Source organism: Patagioenas fasciata, chromosome 7 (assembly GCF_037038585.1).
Source record: "Patagioenas fasciata isolate bPatFas1 chromosome 7, bPatFas1.hap1, whole genome shotgun sequence".
NCBI classification, from domain to species: Eukaryota; Metazoa; Chordata; class Aves; order Columbiformes; family Columbidae; genus Patagioenas; species Patagioenas fasciata.
Genome location: NC_092526.1, coordinates 17196759 through 17215915, shown reverse-complemented (window position 1 = coordinate 17215915; position 19157 = coordinate 17196759). Strand labels below are relative to the sequence as shown.

The following is a 19157-nucleotide window of genomic DNA, read 5'->3' as shown; positions in this document are numbered from 1 at the left end:
GCTCTGCCCTGGCAGAGGTGAGCACCAGCCCGGGGACCTGGGTCCCTCTCCATCCCATGGGATGCTCCGTCCGCATCCTGCTCAGAGCTCAGCCTTGCGTGTGGCCAGAGGAACCCGTGCACGGTGCCAGCACGTGTCCTCCCCTCCCCCCACCCCGGGCTCCCCGTGCCCTGCTGTCCCCCACCCCACCCCACTCCACCCCACCCCATCCCATCCCACTGGGTGCCAGTGGATGGTCCCCCACCCCTGTGCCCACCCCCCGCCCCTCCCCAAGCAGTGCTGGTGTTGGCGGTCTGTACAGCATGGCTGTGTGCTCCCCGGGGCCGGGAGCCTTGGTGCTCTGGTGCAGGGCCGGGCAGGCAGCAGGCAGCGGGCAGCCCTGCCCTCCCCGGGTGACGACAAAGTGCTGATTTTGGAGGGTGCCAAGCATCTCCACTTGCCCTCCCCTCGGAGCGGAGGGAAGCGGGTACCACATCTCCATCTCCCCTCCCAGCGCCAATCCCTGTCTCCCTCCCCCCCTGCGGGCAGATGTGTTTGTCCCTGGCACCCTGGGGTGGGCACCTGTCCCTGCCTGGCTACTTGCAGACGCTGACCCACTCGGTGATGCGACACTCCTCACAGGCCACGAAGCAGCACCAGTGGAACTTGCAGTTGCAGCGCTCACTGCGTGTCTGCCGCAGGATGTTGTGCCCGCGGCCGCAGCACAGGCTCTCGCAGTTGTCCATGCCCGGGCTGGTCTTGTTGCACAGGCGTCCTTGGGTGCCCAAGGAGTCCAGGGCCGGTTCCCGCTCACAGAAGTCAGGTGACTTCTCGAAATAAACCAGCTCGCTGATGCCAGCTCGGCGGCGATGCCGAGCATGGCCTGGCTCCAGCTGCCCAGCATTGCGGTTGTGTGGTCGGATCAGGGTGGCCCCATAGAAGCGGTCCTTGAGCAGGGACCCCACCAGGCGAAACTCAGGTGTCACCTGCCAGCACGTCTTCAGCTGGCAGCTCCCCGAGGTGCCATGGCATTTGCACTTTCTCCTCATGTTGTCCATCACAACCTGGGTAGGGAGGGAAGGGCAGAGAGGTTAGCACAGAAGAGATGTTTTTTAGAGACTGGAGGAGCCATAATGGAGCTCTCTGTGGGTTGACACTATGGGAACACCAAGGGCTAGTGCGAGCAGCCATTGGAGCCCTGGAGCTGCAAAACCAGTGAGGCTGCACCCTGTTGCTGTGCTCAGTGGCACCTATGTCCCACACCCCGTCCCTTCCCATCCTGGCAGTACCAATTGGCTTTTGCACTCCTGCAAGGGATCAGCACCTGAAGCAGAGGGTGAGATCCTTGACCACAGGGAGGAGAAAGAGCCTGGATCTCACCTTCCACTGCTGCTTAGCTTCAGCAGCATCAACCTGACCACAGAGTCCAGTTAATCGCTAGAGTGACTGCATCTGTGCAGCCCCACTGAGACCCCAGTGCAGGGGTCCCTCGTGCACCTCACCTGCCAGGGGCACTGCAGGTGGGGTAGGTGGGAGAGATGCTTTCCTTTCCCAGGACTTTCCTCCTGTACAGCCCCAGCTCCGGGAGTCCTGGGAGCAGCTGCGCTTTCAGCTCTTGCCTGCTTTCTTACAGAAGCCCTGAGCCCAGTGTCAGGGGGCTGAGATGCTGCCTCTCACCATCACCCAAATTTCAAGCAGGAACTGGAGATGTTCACAGTCCTGACGTGTGGTTTGGAAAAGCCACAGTGAGGCTGGTGCCACATGTTCACCCACCATGAGGGCTGGGTTATGTGGGCTGGGCTGTGGCTGTGGTTTGGGCTGGCAGGGGAGTGCAGCTCGTGCAGGGGTCAGAGGCCAGTGTCGGGGCAAGGAGAGGACTTGGGCTCCCTGGACAATGCTGCTGAGCCCCTGGCCTGTGTGCTGGGGTGCCCTTAGGTTCCCCATCCGTGCAAGGGATGTTGCTGTGGCCATGCCAAGGGAAACAACTCATGGCCAGCAATCTCCAGGGTCATAGGGTGGCTGCACATCTCTTTATAGCTCAGAAAGCAGCAGTTTATACCATCCTTTGCTCTGTCCCAACATGGATTCCATGCTGTGTGCCCCCATGTCCACATGCTCACCCAGGTTCCAGCAAGTCCCCTTCCTATGGGAACACCCAGCCCTGCTGGGAGTGGGCTGGGGCTTGCAAAGATTATTGCAAGCTGATCCCCCCACCCAGGGCTGTGCTTCAAGGCTCGAGGGGAGCCTAGAGGACACATGGCCCTGCACAAGGTCCTGTCCCACAACGCCAGCCCTGCTCAGACACCTGGATTCACGCCTGACATGCTCTACCTGTTCCTGCCCCCTCACTGGGGGGAGGCATGTGTGAGGAGTGCCTTGGTTTGGTAAGGGTGGGTAGATTTTACTCCTTGTTTTCTTGTTTTTGAGTAAATCTCCCTGTTGCCAAGCAGTTATGGTAATGAAGGCAGGTCAGAGAAACACACCTGGAGCTCAGGGCACACAGCAGAGAGGTCTGGGCTGGGCTGGAGTTTGGCTTTCATCCTGCTGAGAGTCCTGTCTCCTGCCGGGAACAGCCTCCACCTCACAGGTAATAAACTGCCTGGCTTCTCTGCCATGCCCTGGGTGTGCCAGCTGGGAACACCAGCTGATCACCACAGTCCTTTCCACCATCCATAGGAAGACGTTAGCACTGGGACCACATCCCCTCCCTGGTCCCTTTGCTGGACCAGGGAAAATCTGCATATAGGGCTGTGGCTGTGATGGTCACCACCAGGATGGAGGGGACAGTGGTGCAACAGCTGGACAGGAGCTCATTTGGGGCTACGGCTGGCCACAGCAGGGGCTGGAGAAGACTCTGTGTGTGCGCCATCTCCATCGCCCAAGCCACCACAGCTGAGCATCCCAAGCCCCATGAGCAGCATCCCTCCCTGCCCAGGTACAGCTTGTTGCCCTTCCTGCACAGAGGGGACAGGACCATGCCAGAGCCAGTAGACCTGAGAAGGACCCATCTGAGCCTCAGTGCCATGTTTTTGCCATCGGATGAATCTCCACACATCCCTACCTGGCCATGTCCTCTCATCTCACAGACACCTGGGCACAGCACATGCCTGGACTCGCTGGTGCTTTCTTTCGCACATTCCCAGCTCCTCCCAGACACGCTCATAAGAGCTTTATCATAGGTCTTTGTTGTGAGGGTAATGGGTAGTTCCTGGCTGCCTTTCATCCTCTCTTGCTCTCTGATCTGGCATGTTAGTAGGACCTACAAAGCCTCTTGCGTGTTCCTGCTGCTCCTCGCTGGGGAACTTGCTCCCTCCCAGGGATGTAGGAGGCCCACCTCAGTTTCAAGACTGAGGCGACCAGCAATCATGCCCAGCAATCTCCAGGGTCATAGGGTGGCTGCACATCTCTTTATAGCTCAGATGCTGTGCGTTCCCTGTAATTGCAATCCCCTTCCTGGCTTCACAGCTGGGTACAGAAGAGGGGTAAAATAGCACATTTATGCCTGGTTTCAAACCAGGGACCTTCTGCATATCAGGCAAATGTGATAACCACTACACTACAGAAAGCCACATCCACCTGTCTCTGGATGTGGCCACTGATGGGATTGTCACCTCCCCCAAGTATGGCAGAGTCTGAGCCAGGAGTCAGGCTTACCCATGTGCAGAGCACCCTTGGGACACACAGGAACCATGGAGAGGATGCCCAGCATCAGTGAGATGCTGGAGAGCCCTGGGTGCTGCAGCTGCTTGGTGCACAGAGAAGGATGGCACGCGGCATGCATGTCCATGTCACTGCTCTGCTGAAGGGTTTCAAGCCTCAGGACTTGAAGAGGAAGACCACAGAGCTGCTACATCCAGTGCAGCCACTCCTTTCCTGGGAAATCCCAGCAGATTGTTCCTTATTACAGCAGAGAGATGGTCCTAGGAATGAGGAGGGCTTGGGTGGGTGTGGGACCCACAGCATTGCTAAAAGAGCAGCTGAGGAGCTGGAGAACCCATTCCCAGGCAACGTGGGTGGCCAGGTCCAGCCCCGGCAATAACTGTGACACCAATGGGTGCAGGCCAGGCACAGCATCATCTCCTTGCTCCCATGCACAGCACCCACAGCCATCACAATCTGACCTGCACATGGCCTTACACCCTCATTTCAACAGGATCCCCGAGCTGGGCAGCCTGTCCAGCCATTGGTTCCCCACCCACAGCTAGTACTACCCTGTCCTTTACCCCTTCAGTCCTCCTCTGCCTCTGCTTCCAGCTCCCAAGCTTCTTCCATCAGTCCAGCTCTTGTCTCTGAAGCCACCAAGAGCTGACAGTCCATGCCTGCCTGCACTTGGGTACAAAGAGACTCCAGGCACCGCATGATGTTCTCCTCCATATGCAAATGTGCCTCTCTCACCTTTCCCTCCTTCTTCAGGGGGCTGTGGGGTTTCCCTTGGGAAATGGGCAATGCAGGCCCCAAATTTTTGAGCACTGCCAAGAGCCCCAGGGATTTGGGGTGTTCAGAGCTGGAGGGGAGCCAGGATGAGCCCTGGTAAGACAGGAGCCTTGCCTGTTTTGGGGCAGAGCAGCCTGTGGAGGATTTTGCTGCCTAACACTGAGCGAGCCTTCACCATGTACAAACAAAGCCATACAAGCAAAAATCTTTGGCTTTCCCCAGGCATTTACAGCTTGGCCAAAGTAGGACAGCTTTTTGGGGCAGTAAAGCTCAGCTCCAGCACCAGTGAAGGGCACTCATCAAGGTCCTGCTCCGCAGCGTCCCCATCTCACAGCTGCCTGTAAACACGCTCAAAGCAAAGAGGCACATTCACACCTCTGAGCCATCCCAGCAAAACACTCCCTGCATCATTCTGATCTTTAATTACTTAGTCCTGTAGCCACTTCACACCTCCCTGTGCTGTCCTGGAAGTGTGCAGATGGGGTCCTGGAGACAAATGTCCCCCTAAATCTATGGGACAGGGTCTCCCACGCACCTGCTGGCAGCAAAGGCAGGCAGGGAAATGCGGCTGTCCTCCCAGCCCCTCCTGCCTGCATGCTTATTGTCTCCAATGTTAGACTGCTTTTAAACATCAGCTTGCAGACAGAGCAAGCTGATAATTAGTACTTTTAACGAGACCTGACATCAAGAGAATGGAGGGAAGGCTGCCCTGCTCACCTGAGCAAGCTCCAGCACCCCCTTTGAGCTGGGGGGTGAGGCTGTGAGGTATCACCTCTGCTCCCAAGGGGATGCTGCACTTCCCAGTTAGTACAGGCATTCTTGCTAGGGACAGTGCATCACAGCATCTGCCTTATCACATGATGCCAGTGAATTTCTCCTCCCAGACTATGGCTCCCTCATGCTGCAGCTGCCCAACACCAGTTCACTCAGTCCCTGAGAGGCAGAAACTGAGCTGAACTCATGGCCATGCCACCCTGCAGCACAGGCAGGTGGCAGTGGCCTGGGGAAGTGTCCATTGGCAGGGTAACAGCAGTGATGCTCAGAGGTGCCCTCTCCAGCAGAGATGTTCAGCAGCAGGGTTGCACCACCGCCTTTGCTCTGGGCAAAACTGGGGAGAGGGCATGCCTTAGGGGCAATCCCACCCTTGCACACGTGTCTGACCACAGCCAACATAAGACCCTTGCGGCCCTCCCCTGCGTGTACCAGGGACCCCATCCCCACAACCATCATCCCCCACTCCTGCCCAGTACCCCACTCACCTGCCGTCCCACACGGTTGTTGTGCAGCCTCATGCGTGAGTGGATATCCCTGTAGGTTTCTCGGGAATCAAGGAAATCCTTGGAAAACTTCTCCCCATAGTCTACATCAGGGCTGCACCCTCCCCACTCCCAGGAGTCCTGGAGGCCAGGGGTCTCAGCCGGCATGTGCTCCATGTGCACCCCATGCACCATGCCTTTGCCACGGTTCATGGCCTCCAGCTGCAGACGATGCAGCTTGCGCCGAAAAGCCTCTTCATCACCCCGGCGCTTCTGGTCACAGCCGCAAGCCTGCAGCTTGCCGAGGGCGCAGGCATTGGAGACAGCGTGCACCACACCAGCGGCCGCAATGGCATAGGCAAAGGCGCTCTCCCGAAAGCCTGCAAGGAAGGAGAAAGCAGGGCTTAGGCTGGGCAGTGTGACCCTTACAGGGGCCTGGATGAGCCCAGCACTACACCATGGTGTAGGAAGATCAAGGTTTGGCTTGTTCCTTGCCTTGTCCTGATGCAACAGTTCCCACCTGGACCATGAGCAAATCCCCACCTGTGGTGCCCTCCATCCCTGTCCCCACCAGGGCACATTGCTGACCTGAAACCCAGCCCTGCCCTGGCTGGGACCCCAGCTCCCACCATCACCATGTTCTCATGTCATCCCAGGACATGCCACCATGGCATTGCTCAGGCATCAGCATTATGGGGCTGATGGGAAAGGCAATATCTCCTCCCCCCTCCACCAGAGTTTCCCAGTATATTAAATATAATGCTGGCTGAGGAATATTTCTGCTGAGGAATGGCCCATTCCTGCTTACCCACAGGGAGCAGGCAGCACTGTCTGTTCTGCCCCATCCAGCTGCCCATAACCCCTCCCTCCTTGAGCCCCACTAGCTACCACAAGGCCCTGAAACACCCTCTAAATGTGACACTGTGCAGGAAAAATCGAGCATCTTTAGTTAGTGAGAGCATACCGCACCGCACGCTGCCAGGGCTGGCAGCTGGTTGTCATTAAACGCCAGGGAGCGAGGATGTCCACAAGTGTCAGTAGCTGAGGATGGGGTGGACAGGGACTGGTCCTGCAGCAGGCGCTCTGTGGAGTTGTGAGAGGGGGCTGCCCAACGTCTGCTTAGCTTCACTGCCACAGGGTGAACTTCTATTATTTTATTTTAAAAATAAAGTAATCTTTTTATTTGTGGTTCCTGGGCCAAGCAGGGAGCCAGCAGTGCCCTTTGCTTCAGTGCACAGTGACTGGCCTGAGGAGGGAGAGGAGGGAGAGACAGATTTTGTGCTGTGGCTTCACACGTGAATAAATAAATAGCTGGAGTTCACCAGTGTCTGTCCCTCCATTGGATGAGAGCAGCTTGAGCAGCCCTGGCTTTGTTACAGCTGAACAGATGAGAGGTTTTGGGGCATTTTCGCCAGCAGATCCATGCCATCAAATGGGGAACTTGGGCGAGCACCCCAAAGCACAGATCCCAGGCAGGGGCTCTGCCAGCTCCCTGTCTGTGCCACGGAGTCACAAGAGGCAAGAATCCAATCAGTCCCCACCACCACCACCCATCCTGGGCAATGCTCCCCATCACACACATCTCCTCGCTGGTTCGTGGCTGCCCACCGAGCAAACGCTATGATTATTAAAAGGAAATGACACACAGCTTGGAAACATGCATTTAAAGTCATGCTGCTCTTTCGTGTGTTAATTTGACACTGGTGCGTTTAAAAAATTAACAAGGTGCTGCTTAAAAGCCAGCAGGAGCCTCTCCCAGCTTCCCCTTGGTGTGGGACTAGCTTGCTCTCAGCCTGCCTCTTCCCATGCACAAGTTGAACAACATTTTTCAGCGGGCAGGTAATGGGACTGCTGGTGCATCCCTGGGGAGAGCTCTGCCAGGCAGTGCCTGTAACACACCCACAGCACTGTGAGAGCAGGACAGCCCCAATTTGGGGAACTTTAGCCCCTAGATGAGCATTGCAGGATGGAGAACCAGCATGGGAAGGTCTCCAGAATCCACAAATCCTCCCCATATCAGTTCTCCAGCACCACAAGCCTTTAATGAGCCAAACCTGGGCACAGTCCAAGAACGGGGACTTGTTGCTGTCACCCTGCTCGGTGTCCTCAGCTCCTCGCACAGCCAGTGCCCAGGGATAGCGGCCACAAACTCTCTGCCCAGTGTGACATTCTGCTCTTGCCTCTGACTTCCCCTTAGCCTCTTTCACACACATTTCTCCAGCCTAACGAATAGTTTCCCATGCGGCATCTCCTTAAAATCCCTTTTGGAGCCCAGACAGAAACTGTACCCCACCCAGTCCGTCTAGCAAACCCGTCTCCTTACAGGTAAAGAGACTGGGTTCTTTGGGTGCCCTCCACAGCTGGGAAACCCATGGAATCAAGCCACAGCCCTCCTCCTTCCCCCACTGCCCTCCAGCCCCACACAAGCTGATGGATGGGTCCTTGGCCTTGGAGCTGCCATCCTCTAGGCTAGGGGCAGGGGAAAGACTGGTCCCCAAGACTTGACCTCCCAGCACTCTGAGAGTATTGTCCCCATCTCACTGTGGTCATTTCCCTGCTCAGCATTGCTCTGCCTGTCCCCACCACTCCTGCCTGCCTTCTTCCTCCTTCTCCCACCTGCTCTCATGGAGAACTGTGAGCAATGGGGCGGAGGGCAGCAGGGTAACACTGGGACCACAGCAGCCATGCCAGCGCGGTTCTGCTTGAAGGTTCAGTTTACATTCCTCCCTCTACTCCAGCCATGTCAGAGCCCAGAGGATTGCAGCAAAGCAGCAAGCGATGTGGCTGCAGGCAACAACCACTTGCCTCATGGGCTCGGCGAGGATGGGAGCTTCCAGAAACCACAGATGAGCACGACCAGCCCTGAGCCCTTCACGGGGAGTCTCTCCAGTTGCCCCAGCCACCGAAGACCTCAGTGGTGATGCCTGAGTCACCAGATCCCTCCAGAAACCACAGAAGAGGCTGTAGCCATGGAAGGTGCAAAGCACTGGATCCTGTAGGGATGAGGGAATGAAGGACACCAACCCAACCACACCACCAGCATCCAGCCTGCCCTGTATTAAAGCATGATGCTGGACAAGGAGGATGGATCTGAAATCTCAGCCCCGGGTCAGATCCCAAAGCAGCTTTCTTAGCAGAGGAAAATTCTCCTTGACAAGGTGCACCTAGGAAATGGGAGGCCACTCAGTAGGACACCAAGACCCAGCTGGCACCAGCCCTGCCATGGATGCTACAGTTTCTCCATCTCTCATGTGGATGTGGGACCAAGGCAACAGACCTGGCCCAGGCATGGCTATGGGTTCCATGGTCTGCTGGGTGAGGAGAGCTAGAGTCATGGCCTTCCTTCCACAGCTCACCATCACAGCCAGGCAGCAACACCCTCCCAGCACCTGCCACCACAGTACCTGGTTGGCATTGAGGGAGCAGGTGGGACAGCCTGGTCCAGGCACACTCCAGGGTACCTCAGGGATGCTCAGCCACCCCCTCCATTGGCAGCACCCCCCATAATGCCAGCAGTGCATTGCCCTGGCCCCACTGGCTGGTGAGGCAGAGGAGAGCTTCTCTTGCCACCTCCCGCAAGGCCCGTGGAGACGGCCAGTCTCGACATGCTGCCTCTCCCCCAGCCCCACTCCCTTCCCTCCCCTCTCCCTAATTAAACTGCAGGTGAACCTGCCAGAGTCTGGCCTTGCGCCAGGCGCTAAACGCCTCCCTGCAGATCCTGACTTGCCTCCCTGCACCTCCTTGAGCATGCCAGGGACAGCCCACAGCCCTCACTCCCTGTCCACCCATGGCACTCCAAGCTGGGAGCCCTCGCCACTCTGCAGGCTACAGAGAGCCAGGCTCAGCCCCACAACTCCAGGGATGCTGCCTTGGCCCCAGGGCCTCACTTGCACCCATCAGCTGGGGAAAGGACGGTCCAGGTGATGGAGGCTCCCACAGTGATGCAGCCAAGCATCTGAAGCACCTGCATGCACTTTGGGGCCAGGTGGGCAAAGCCCTTGGCTTGCCTGACGTTACTGAAAACCTGCCTGCAGCCCAGCTGCAGCTGCACCAGGCTGGGCACTGCGGTCTGTGGGCACTGGGGCTTGGCTGGGGCTCTGCAGAGCTGGGCAGCATCTCCCTGGATAGCCAGAACAGCACCTGCCTCCCTCCCCACATGGCAAAGCCTCCCCAAGCTCTGACTCCCAGCTGGCTGGGCCCCTGCATCTGGTGTTTCCAGCCCTGCAGGGAGTTTCCCCCTCCTTGCTGTATGACATCGAGGTTTGGCTGCAGCCACATGCACCCTTTGGCATCAGGGAGCTCTTCTAAGGAAAGCACGGGGCATGCAAGCATCACCTGTCCCTCCAAAGGCTGCAGAAGGAACTGGGGGATGCTGCACTCCAGAGACATGTCCCCTCCAGCCACACACTCTCAGGGGCCTTCAAAGACACCCAGCCTCTCCATGGGGGTCCCTTTTATTTCAGAGATCCATGTAGATGGGTTGGGATGAGCAAAGAGGAATGCTCAGGGAAGAGGGATCCCACCGCAGGCCTCGGACAGCCCCTGCCCAACAGCTGGACAGTCCCTGCCCTGCTGATATCACACCCACCCATGGGTGCACACGTACCAGACAAGGACAAAGGCTCGGTGACCCACCATCATCTGCAGATTTGTTTTTGGCATGCACCCAGATATGATTCAGCCTAACCAAGCCACATGGTGCCAGGCAGACCCTGGATGCCATGGGGGGACCTCATGCTGGGTATAACAAGCCACCCTCTCCAGCAAGGTGGGCACAGCTGTGCTGTTCAGCCTCAGAGCTGGGACAGGGGACCTGTCTCAGTTACTGGTTCAGATGCAGCCACCTGCCTCCACCTCACTCCATCCTCCCACAACTGCCCCTGGGGCCACGAGAGTCTCTGCCAGAACTTGGAGGGGCAGCAGAGAGGAATGGGACCTGGGTCAGGACTGGAGGGTGCTGGCAGGGGTGACAGTGCCAGCAGGAGGGTGGCAAGGACCTAGATAACCAGCTGACAAGACAGAGAAGATGGGAGAAGGATTTGCAATGGCAGTTCTGAGCCTGGATACACATGGAGGGGATGTGGGCCAAGGAGGAAAAACCCACAGCCCATGCGATGTCTGAAAAAAAAATGCTCTGTGAGACCAGGGGTGGTAAATCCCTGGGCACTCCCTCTGCTCGCCCTCTGCTAACCTGCTGTTGCGCCTCACAGCTGCTGTGCCCTGCACCCCAGAGATGGCTGCCTCTCCCTGCTGCATCCAGTAGGTCTGTGCTCTGCCCAGGATCCTGTCAACATCCCTGTCCCCAGCTACACTGCCCAGAAGCCACCCCAGACACCTAACTCTATCTGATTTGAAGCCTTCCTGCTGCTTCATGGCTTCCCAGGGCTTGAACTCAAACTTCTGGGATCATATCAGCAGGATGGGGAGACAGGTACTCATTTGCCACTGTCCCCACCTCTATCCCCAGGGAATGAGCCCCTGGCTCCACTGAGTGCCTGGATGCTGGGCAGAGGCAGGGCATGGGACAGGCACCAGCACTGCGCCCCAGACAGCTCATGCCTGTGCTGGGGAAGACGCTAGAGATGCAGGAGAACAGGGCGGAGGTGGGGAGCAGAGCCAAGCGGGGAGAGCAGGAGGGAGAAGCCAGTTACAAATAATTTAAACTGAGATTCACGCACGGCTGAACTGATGGCAGAAGAAGTGGGAAAAGGAATGAAAGATTAAAGGGGTCTGTCACTTCGGGTTACAAACAATGATCCTACAAGCACGTTGCGTTCCCAGGCACGGCAAGGATGGGGCAGGGAGCAGAGCAGAGACCTTGTCCCCAGGGGTCAGATGCATTAATGCCTGTGGCACGCAGCCTGCACCCCTCGCTTCCACCACTTGCCTCTCCTCTGGCTCTGGGCTTGGGAGATGCACCCAGCAACCCTGCTCTGATGGCTGGGTCCATAATAGCTGCAAGGTGGAGCTCAGAGCTCCAGCTATGTTATTGAGGGACACGAGTGGGCTGGAAGCACGCCAGGGCACCAGCCTCAAGGCTTGTTCCACACCAGAACAGCTCTGAGCAACTGCATGGGATGGCATGAGTGCTCCGGGCTCATCCTGCATCCTCTGCTGCCAAAAGAGAAGTGCTGGGAGGTGCCCATCTGCTCTGCTGCTCCAGCCTTACCTCCATCCTTCCTCAGCCCTGAGTCCCCATCCCAGGTGATGGGATCCCACCTGTGCTGGGAGCCTGGGCTTAGCCATACCCAAGAGCTCAGGACTGGGGCAAAAGTCCAGGGGCTGCAAGAGTCCTCGCACCCATCAGCCGTGGCCCTGACAGAGGGAAGGGATGGAATGGCACCTGAGACAAGTGAGCTATAGATCACCGGCCACCACCAGACCTGGTGGACTGAGGAAGGGATGCAGAAGGTCAGTGCTCTCTGCTGCTGGAGCTTCTTCCCCAGCCTGGTGGGACGTGGAGCAGGGAAGATTGCCTGGGTGTGTGAGCGACTTGAACCAGCAAGTCAGTGTCTCCTGGCGCCCGAGGAGACTAGAAATGAACTGCATTCCTCAGAGGACCTGGAAATACCTCGATGTTTATCAGGGTTGACGTCCCCACCCTCCCTGTCAGGCCCTAACCTGGGCGCTGCTCCTTCTACAGGCACTGGTGTGCCGAGAGGGGCCATGGCTGATCCACAGCAGGACTGCAGCCCTGATGCCACACATGCTCCAAGGCAGCATCCCCTCCAGTGTGGCTTTGCCCATCTGCCCTGGGACCTTACAGCACTGAAATGCTTCTGCACTCCCCTTTCCAGCGATCTCCCCATGTGCTACAGCTGCCTGGGGGCTCCTGACACCACATCCCTTCAAAGGCATGTAATCCTCAAGCTGCCAGCAGCTCCTCTGTGAGACTCCTCACAGTCCCAGGGAGAGAAGATGTAGGATATGGAAGGATGTTTGGGGACTTCGGGACAGAGGTACCTCTCTGCTGGACATCAGGTTAGGAGGCTCCCAAAGCAGATAGGTGAGCAGCATCTTTGGTAGTTTTTCTCCTTCCTCAGGAGATGGAGCAGCAACGTCTTTGCTGGACACCCTGTTTGCCCTGAGCACCCTTCTGCACACTACTGGCACCATATTGTCCTCTCCTGCCCAGTGTCTGGGGCAATGGGCACTTAGACATGCTGCAGCCCAGGCTTCAGGAAGGGTACTTAGGTGAGAAGATAAATTCAAGTCCTACCACTGGTCCCATCCCCTCACAACCCTGATCAGCACCATGCAGGGGCAGACCCTCTGCCCTTGGCAGACTCCACTCCTGAGGGAAAGAGCATCAACCAGGGACTCTCTGATAGACACAGAGCTCCCAGGACAGCCTGTCCTACCCCCCTGTGCCACCATGCTCCAGGGTCCCACAAAACAGAGAGCCCTCAGCTCTCTGTGCTGGGGAGCCAACACAAAGGCACGATGCCAGGGTGATGGACTCACAGAGCTACATCTCATTAGCTAAGGGCATTTCTGTTCACCGTGACGCACTGAAACACCATTCCCAGAGCAGGAATGAGCCAAGATGCTCACTGCATTCACCAAAGTAAATCCCAGAGCACAGTATCCACCTTGAGATGCATCAACTGTGCTGCACACCCATGGCACTGCTCCAAACACCAGCCTACACTGCATGGTGGGAAGAGGCTGGGAAGCAGTGGGGCCTGAAAGAAAATTTGGGAGCAGCTGAGGCTGGGCAGTGAGGAGCAGCTCAGGACAAGGGCCAGTGCAGGTGTGAAGGTGCACAGAGAAGAGCCTAGTTTTGCTGCAGCACACTGCTTCTTGCGCTGGCAGACCCCAAGGTTTCTTAGGCTCTGTCTGCCTTCAAACATGGGAATGCTGAAGAACTGACCCGGTCCCCTGTGCCAGGAAAAAACTGCACAAGGGCCCATGAGGAAGAGCAAGAGGAGGGAGATTGTCCAGCCCTTACCTCTGCTGAAGATGATACTCTCATAGGGGATCTTGTTCTTGGTCTCAAGGCTGGAGCAGTTCCAGCGCTGGTCGCGGAACTGATGCTGGCACTCGTGGATGGCAATCTGGATGCCCTGGATGGCCGAGGCGGTGACGTCGGGGTTCCGCACACACACCTCCAGCTGCCGCCGCGTCAGCCCCGGCAGGGTCAGGCACACTGTGTTGGCATTCAGCACCGGCTCCGATGGCAGCTTCAGGCCCAGGATCTCATTGGAGCAAGAGCTGGGAGGGAAAGAGAAACTCCTGAGCTCAGAGCAAGGGAAATGCCAACCGCTTGCTACCCCTCCAGGGAGAGGGAAGAGTCTGGGGAGAACACACAGGGAGGGGAGATGCTCCTCTCCCCACACCGTGCCTGCTACCTGCAAGGGTGACACATCAGGGCAGGCTGGGACTGGAAAGGAGAAGAAAAGATGAGTGGCACTGAAAAGGGTCAGCTCTAAAGGCTCGGGGGGTCCCAGGGACAGAACTGCCCCTCTCCCCCCACCCCTGGGCACAACGGTCCCCCTGGAACTGCTGGTCCTCACAAGGCAGGTAACCAGAGGGGCCTGCCTTTTCCTGCCAGCTTGGCTGGGAAATTCAGAGACAAGCACCCTGCCGAACATCCTCCAGCTCCCAGCAACAATCCCAAATCCACCATCACATCCCAGCCCCACTGGACCTGATGCCTGTCACCACAGAAGCACAGAGACCAGCAAACGGATGGGTGCAAGGGGAGACACATGGTCCGTGGTAGGGGTGCAAATATTTATACAAGTGGAGATGCTGCCTGGGAAAACAGGGAGGTAGATGGAGTGTGGTGAGATGGACAAAACATGTCCAAAGAGAGGTGCCTGGAGCTAAGACAGTGGTACACAGGACAGAGAGATGTGGAAAGGGAGGTGGAAGGGGAGAAAGTGTCTGCCCAGCTCCAGGGAATGGCTTGAAAGATCTTGGGATCCACAGCATCCGAGCAGAAGACCTGAAAAGTGAGCAGCAGGCAGAGGGATGCCCAGGAATATCCTGCAGCTTGCAGCAGGGCCCATCAGGAGCTCAGCACCATTCCACTCCTTGCCCAGAACAGCTCGGTCCCTGCTGAGACCTCTCTCCAGCCAGGGCTCCCTCTTCCCCAGGACGGGCAAGAGCTGGATCCCTGGGAGGAGTAGGGAGCTGGAGCCTTCTGAACCTTGATTACAGACATGAGGAAGATACTGGAGGAAGCACTGCAGCTGCCTCATGGAGCAGCCAGGTCTCCGCTCCCAAATCCTGTGAGCCTGGTGCAGGTACATGGACAGAAGCAGCTCTCTGGGACCAGGGACTGATTCTCCCAGCTCAGTGCTTGCACAGCGCTGGAAGAAGGGCTCAGCCCCAGGGTCCCTGATGAATAACGGCTTGCTCAGGGAAGAAGGGGAACTGTCAGGGTCAGTGTGCTCCTTTCTCCAGCTTTCCAATGGTGTTTATACCCACCTCACCACTTCCATGGGTAATATGTGGGTCTGCCATAGTGCAAAGCCACAGTGACTCCAACAGGGAGAAGCTGGTGTGGGGGGAGCAGAGAAAGAGAGCAGAAAGGGGTGCATCCCTCCAAAGCCTCTACACAGGAGGGGAAATCCCGCGCTCCTGCACCCATTCACACTATCGAAGCAAGTGCAGCAGCTCCTACCCCAGACACTGCAGGGACCTTGTAATCTGCTCGTCCGGAGCCAGCCACAGTGCCTGCCACCTTCTCCCAGTGCATTCCAGGGGTGCTGTTATGGTCCTTCTCCCCATTGCACAGCAGCGAAACTGAAGCATGGCCCTTGTCTAGGACCCCAGAGAGCGGAGGGCAGGTCTTGCCTCTTGCTCCACCCAGGGCTCAGAGGGGGCAGGGACCGGCAAGAAGCTGTCACTGTCACCCTCCCTAGGAGGACGCAGTGCTCCCCCCAGCTCTCTTCCCCCTTGAAATCTGGATTTAAACTTGATTTCACGGTGACAAGCCCCCAGGTCACAGGCTGCAGCGGCTGCTACTTTAATTAATACAAGTCCCAACGTTAACAAATTATATTTAAAGGGGCTGGAGGGAGGGGGAAGGGCGGGGGACCCCCCCACTCACACCAGCACCAGAGTTAACCCCTGGCTGCCTGCAGCACACAAGTTTAGGAGCGGGCGGAGGGGAACTGCTAGGCACCTGGGGGAGATGGAGACGGACAGGAGTGGTGAGTGTTGGGGGGCTTTTTACTAGAAGGCAGGCGGCCCTCTCTTATCCCCCTCGCCTTGGGGATCGGTGGAGCCGGGGAGGGAACGCAGGTGGATACCCCGCCCCGCTGCGCGGAGCCCAAAGGCACTCATCCCGTAGACAGCGTCCCCCATGACTGTGGCATCCCCCCGGCCTCCGCGATGCGTCCTGGCAGCCAGGCCTGTCCTCCGCCCGGGAAGAGTGGGGAAACTGAGGCAGACAGGGCGGGCGCTGGGGCGGCTCCGGCCGGGGAGGAAAGGGGACAACCTCCCGGAGCGAGGGAAGCCGCGCATCCCGCCGGCGCTCCGCCGGTACGAGGGGAGGCGGAAGGGGAGCAGCGGTCCTGACAGCGCCCTTAGTGAGGGGCTGCAGCCGTGCAGGGCCGGGTCGGGGTGGCGGGACCCCTTCGGAGCTCCCTGGGCAGCCCGCCCCCGGCGCGGGGCTAGGCGCGACGGATTCCCGGCGCCCTCCCTGCGGGGCCGGAGCGCTGGGCGGCGGCGGCAGCGACGGGGCTAGGGGGGCAGCTCCTACCTGGGTACCCAGAGGCTGAGCAGCAGCGAGCAGAGTCCGTGGGCCAGGGCCGGGCGCATCTTCGCTGGGGCAGCGGCTGTGCGGGCTGCGGGCGGGCGGGCGCCTTTGGGGCAGGGGCGGCGGGGCTCGGCGCTGCTCTCTGCCCGCTTTGTTTGTTGTGGGTTGTTTGCTTGTTTGTGTTTTCCCCTCTCCTCCCTCTCACTGGCTCCCTGCGCGCCGGGGCTCGGCTCGCCGGGGCGGCTCTGCCATCCTCCCGGGATGCCCCCCCCGCCTCCCGCCGCCCCGGCGCCCGCCGAGCCCGGCGAGGGCTGCGCGCCCCCCGCCCTGCCCGCCGCCGCCCCGCCGCGCTCAGCCCCCCGGCTCAGTCCCCCATGGCGGGGCGCGCCGGGGGGTCGGGGTGACCCTCGGTCTGCGGGGCGCGCTCCCCCGCCGCTCCCCGGGGCGCCCCGGGGCTCCGGGGCCGCGGCGGGCGTGGGCAGGGCTCACCGGGCGAGCGGCGCTGCGGCTCCCGCGGGGCCCGCAAGCACATGGGGAATCGCGGCCCCTTCGCCGCCTCCCACCGCCCGTGTCGCCTGGCCGCCGGCGGAGCGGGCAGGGTCGCGGCCGGAGCGCCCCGGGAGTGCTGGGCGCGGAGCGGCGGCGGCGGCGGCTCTGCCTGGGATCGCGCTGCGCCGAGCATTACTCAGCGCCCGGAGCCCGAGTCCCGACACGTCCAGACAGGAGCCCGCGGGGGAAGGACGGGGCAGAGGGTGGCAGCGGGGCGGGGAGCCGGCGTGTCGCACGCAGCCTGCCGGGGAGGGAGCGGGCGGCGGGAGGGAGAGCGCCGGCCCGGGGGGAGCGGGTACGGCCGGCGGGGGAGTGGGCGCGGGGAGCAGGGGGGTGCGCGGCGTGGGCTGGGCACGTCTTGGAGGAGTGCGCACGGGGAGCAGGGGGTTGAGGGAGTCAGCACGACGTGGGGAGGGTGCACAGGGAGTAGGGGAAGTGGGCACGGTGCGGAGTGAGTGTGCACAACCTGGAGAAGTGTGTGGTGGGTGTGCACAGCGTGGAGGAGCATGCACGGGGAGTAGGGTAAGTGTGCATGGCGTGGGATGAGTGTCTGCGGCACAGGAATTGAGGTGGGGGGCTGAGAGTAACGTTTCATGGGGGCAAGTGTGTGCAGTGTGGGGAACTCTGTGGGGTGTGAGGTGGATGTGTAAGGAGTGGGAAAATATTCATGGGGCGTGGGATTGTACAGTGTGTGAGAGTGTGTAAAGGGCATGGGGCAAGGTGCTGTGGGCATGATGTGAGTGTGCACAACACAGATAAGTGTGCATGGCACGGGATAAGTATACACAAGGTGTGAGTGAATGTGCGCAGCATGAGTGTGCTCAAAGTGTGGGTGATTGCACAGGGAGTGAGGGGATTGTGCACGGCATGAGTGAGTGTGCACAACATACGTGAGTGTGGGGGACTGTGCGCAATGCTCAGTGAGTATACACTGCATGGGCAAGTGTGCATGTCAGGTGTGAGTGCATGCATCAGGTGTGGGGGGAGTGTGTGTGCAGTATGGGTAAGCATCGACAGTTTGAACTGAGTGTGCTTGGGGTACAGGGCGAATGCACAGGATGTAGGATGAGTGTGTATGGCATGGGTAAGTGTGCACAGGGTATGGAGAGTGTGCATAGTGTGGGATGTGTGTGGAGTGAGTGTGCATGCTGAGACTAAACACATGGAGCGTGGAGTGAGCGTACACAGGGAGAAGGATGTGTGTAGTGTGGGATACATGGGGAGTATGAGGAGTGGGGATGAGTGTGCCCATGGTGGGAGGTGTGCACAGGATGCTGGGGCTGCAGAGGGCTATCAGAATATGTGCATGGGGACTGGGGGTGCCTGACATAAGCTGGGGGTTTGCAGGAGGGTGTCTGCACAGGTGTGAGGCATGTGGGCACCTGGCTGTGTGCATGGGGGTGTGAGCATGAATGGCACATGCTGGGGAGTGACCCTGTGGGCACAGAGCATGGCCATGTACAGCCCATGAAGGCAGCAGGCCCTTTTTGGGCTCCCTCAGCACAGTGCTGGGGCCAGGAAAGCAGCACTGCAAGGCTGATGCCTTTGGAGGAGCTGTGGCGGTGGCTCTGTCTTCCCTTGATGGGGCTGCTTAGCACTCCGTGCCTCAGTTTCCCCACGAGCCCTCCTGGGCTGGGCACCTAAGTTGTGCCTGTCTCCTTGGGACCATTATGCCAACACTCTGATACCCCTTTCCCTCCTGAAGTCCATCTGGGCAGGGGTTCTCCCATCTGGGAGCTGTGCAGTGGCCTTGCAGGCTGTCCCTGTGTCCTGCTACTGCTCTCTTGGGGACAGGAGGTTGGCCCTGGGAAAGCCTGGGGTAATTCAGTGAACACCGTCTGCTTCAATGCAGCCCCTTCCTGAGTTTGGATTCCCACGCTCAGGCTATGGGCTCTCCTCTTGGGTGCTGGTGGCTGGTGGGTGGCAGGCAGTGCCCCCACAGCTTGCCAGTGTCCCCAGCCACCATGGCCCACGCCACACCGGCATCCATGCCATAAACAGCCAGGCAGCAGCTGGCAAAGCACTCTTCCCCCCCGGCGGGCACCACGCGTCTCCTCACCGGCACAGCAGCACTGGCGGAGGCTGCCAGCACCACTTGCGTGTCAGTTCCTGTTTGCACTGGGGAGGAAAATGCGTTTCCTTTGGGAAATGAGTTGCAATCTAAGGTTGGGCCCAAAGGCTATGCTGTGCCCCCTGGGGACTCTGGTTGCAGGGAAGTGGCATACTCA

The 19157-nt window shown here is 59.1% G+C and overlaps 1 protein-coding gene across 1 annotated transcript; it reads right to left on the bottom strand.

The window, feature by feature from the left end:
- Positions 1 to 272: 272 nt before the first annotated feature.
- Positions 273 to 16785, bottom strand: WNT10A (Wnt family member 10A). Its single transcript, XM_065841113.2, has 4 exons — positions 16384 to 16785; positions 13621 to 13883; positions 5673 to 6049; positions 273 to 1043 (listed from the first exon to the last, which is right to left on the bottom strand). The coding sequence occupies exons 1-4, from the start codon at positions 16440 to 16442 to the stop codon at positions 576 to 578; spliced, it is 1167 nt and encodes a 388-aa protein (XP_065697185.1). The 5' UTR covers positions 16443 to 16785; the 3' UTR covers positions 273 to 575.
- Positions 16786 to 19157: the final 2372 nt, after the last annotated feature.

Coding starts and splice junctions, on each gene's coding strand:
- WNT10A (XM_065841113.2), bottom strand. CDS start 16,442: ATGCGCCCGGCCCTGGCCCACGGACTCTGCTCGCTGCTGCTCAGCCTC. Junction 6,050..13,620: donor GAGTATCATCTTCAGCAGAG/GTAAGGGCTGGA, acceptor CCTTCCTTGCAG/GCTTTCGGGAGAGCGCCTTT. Junction 1,044..5,672: donor ACAACCGTGTGGGACGGCAG/GTGAGTGGGGTA, acceptor CTCCCTACCCAG/GTTGTGATGGACAACATGAG.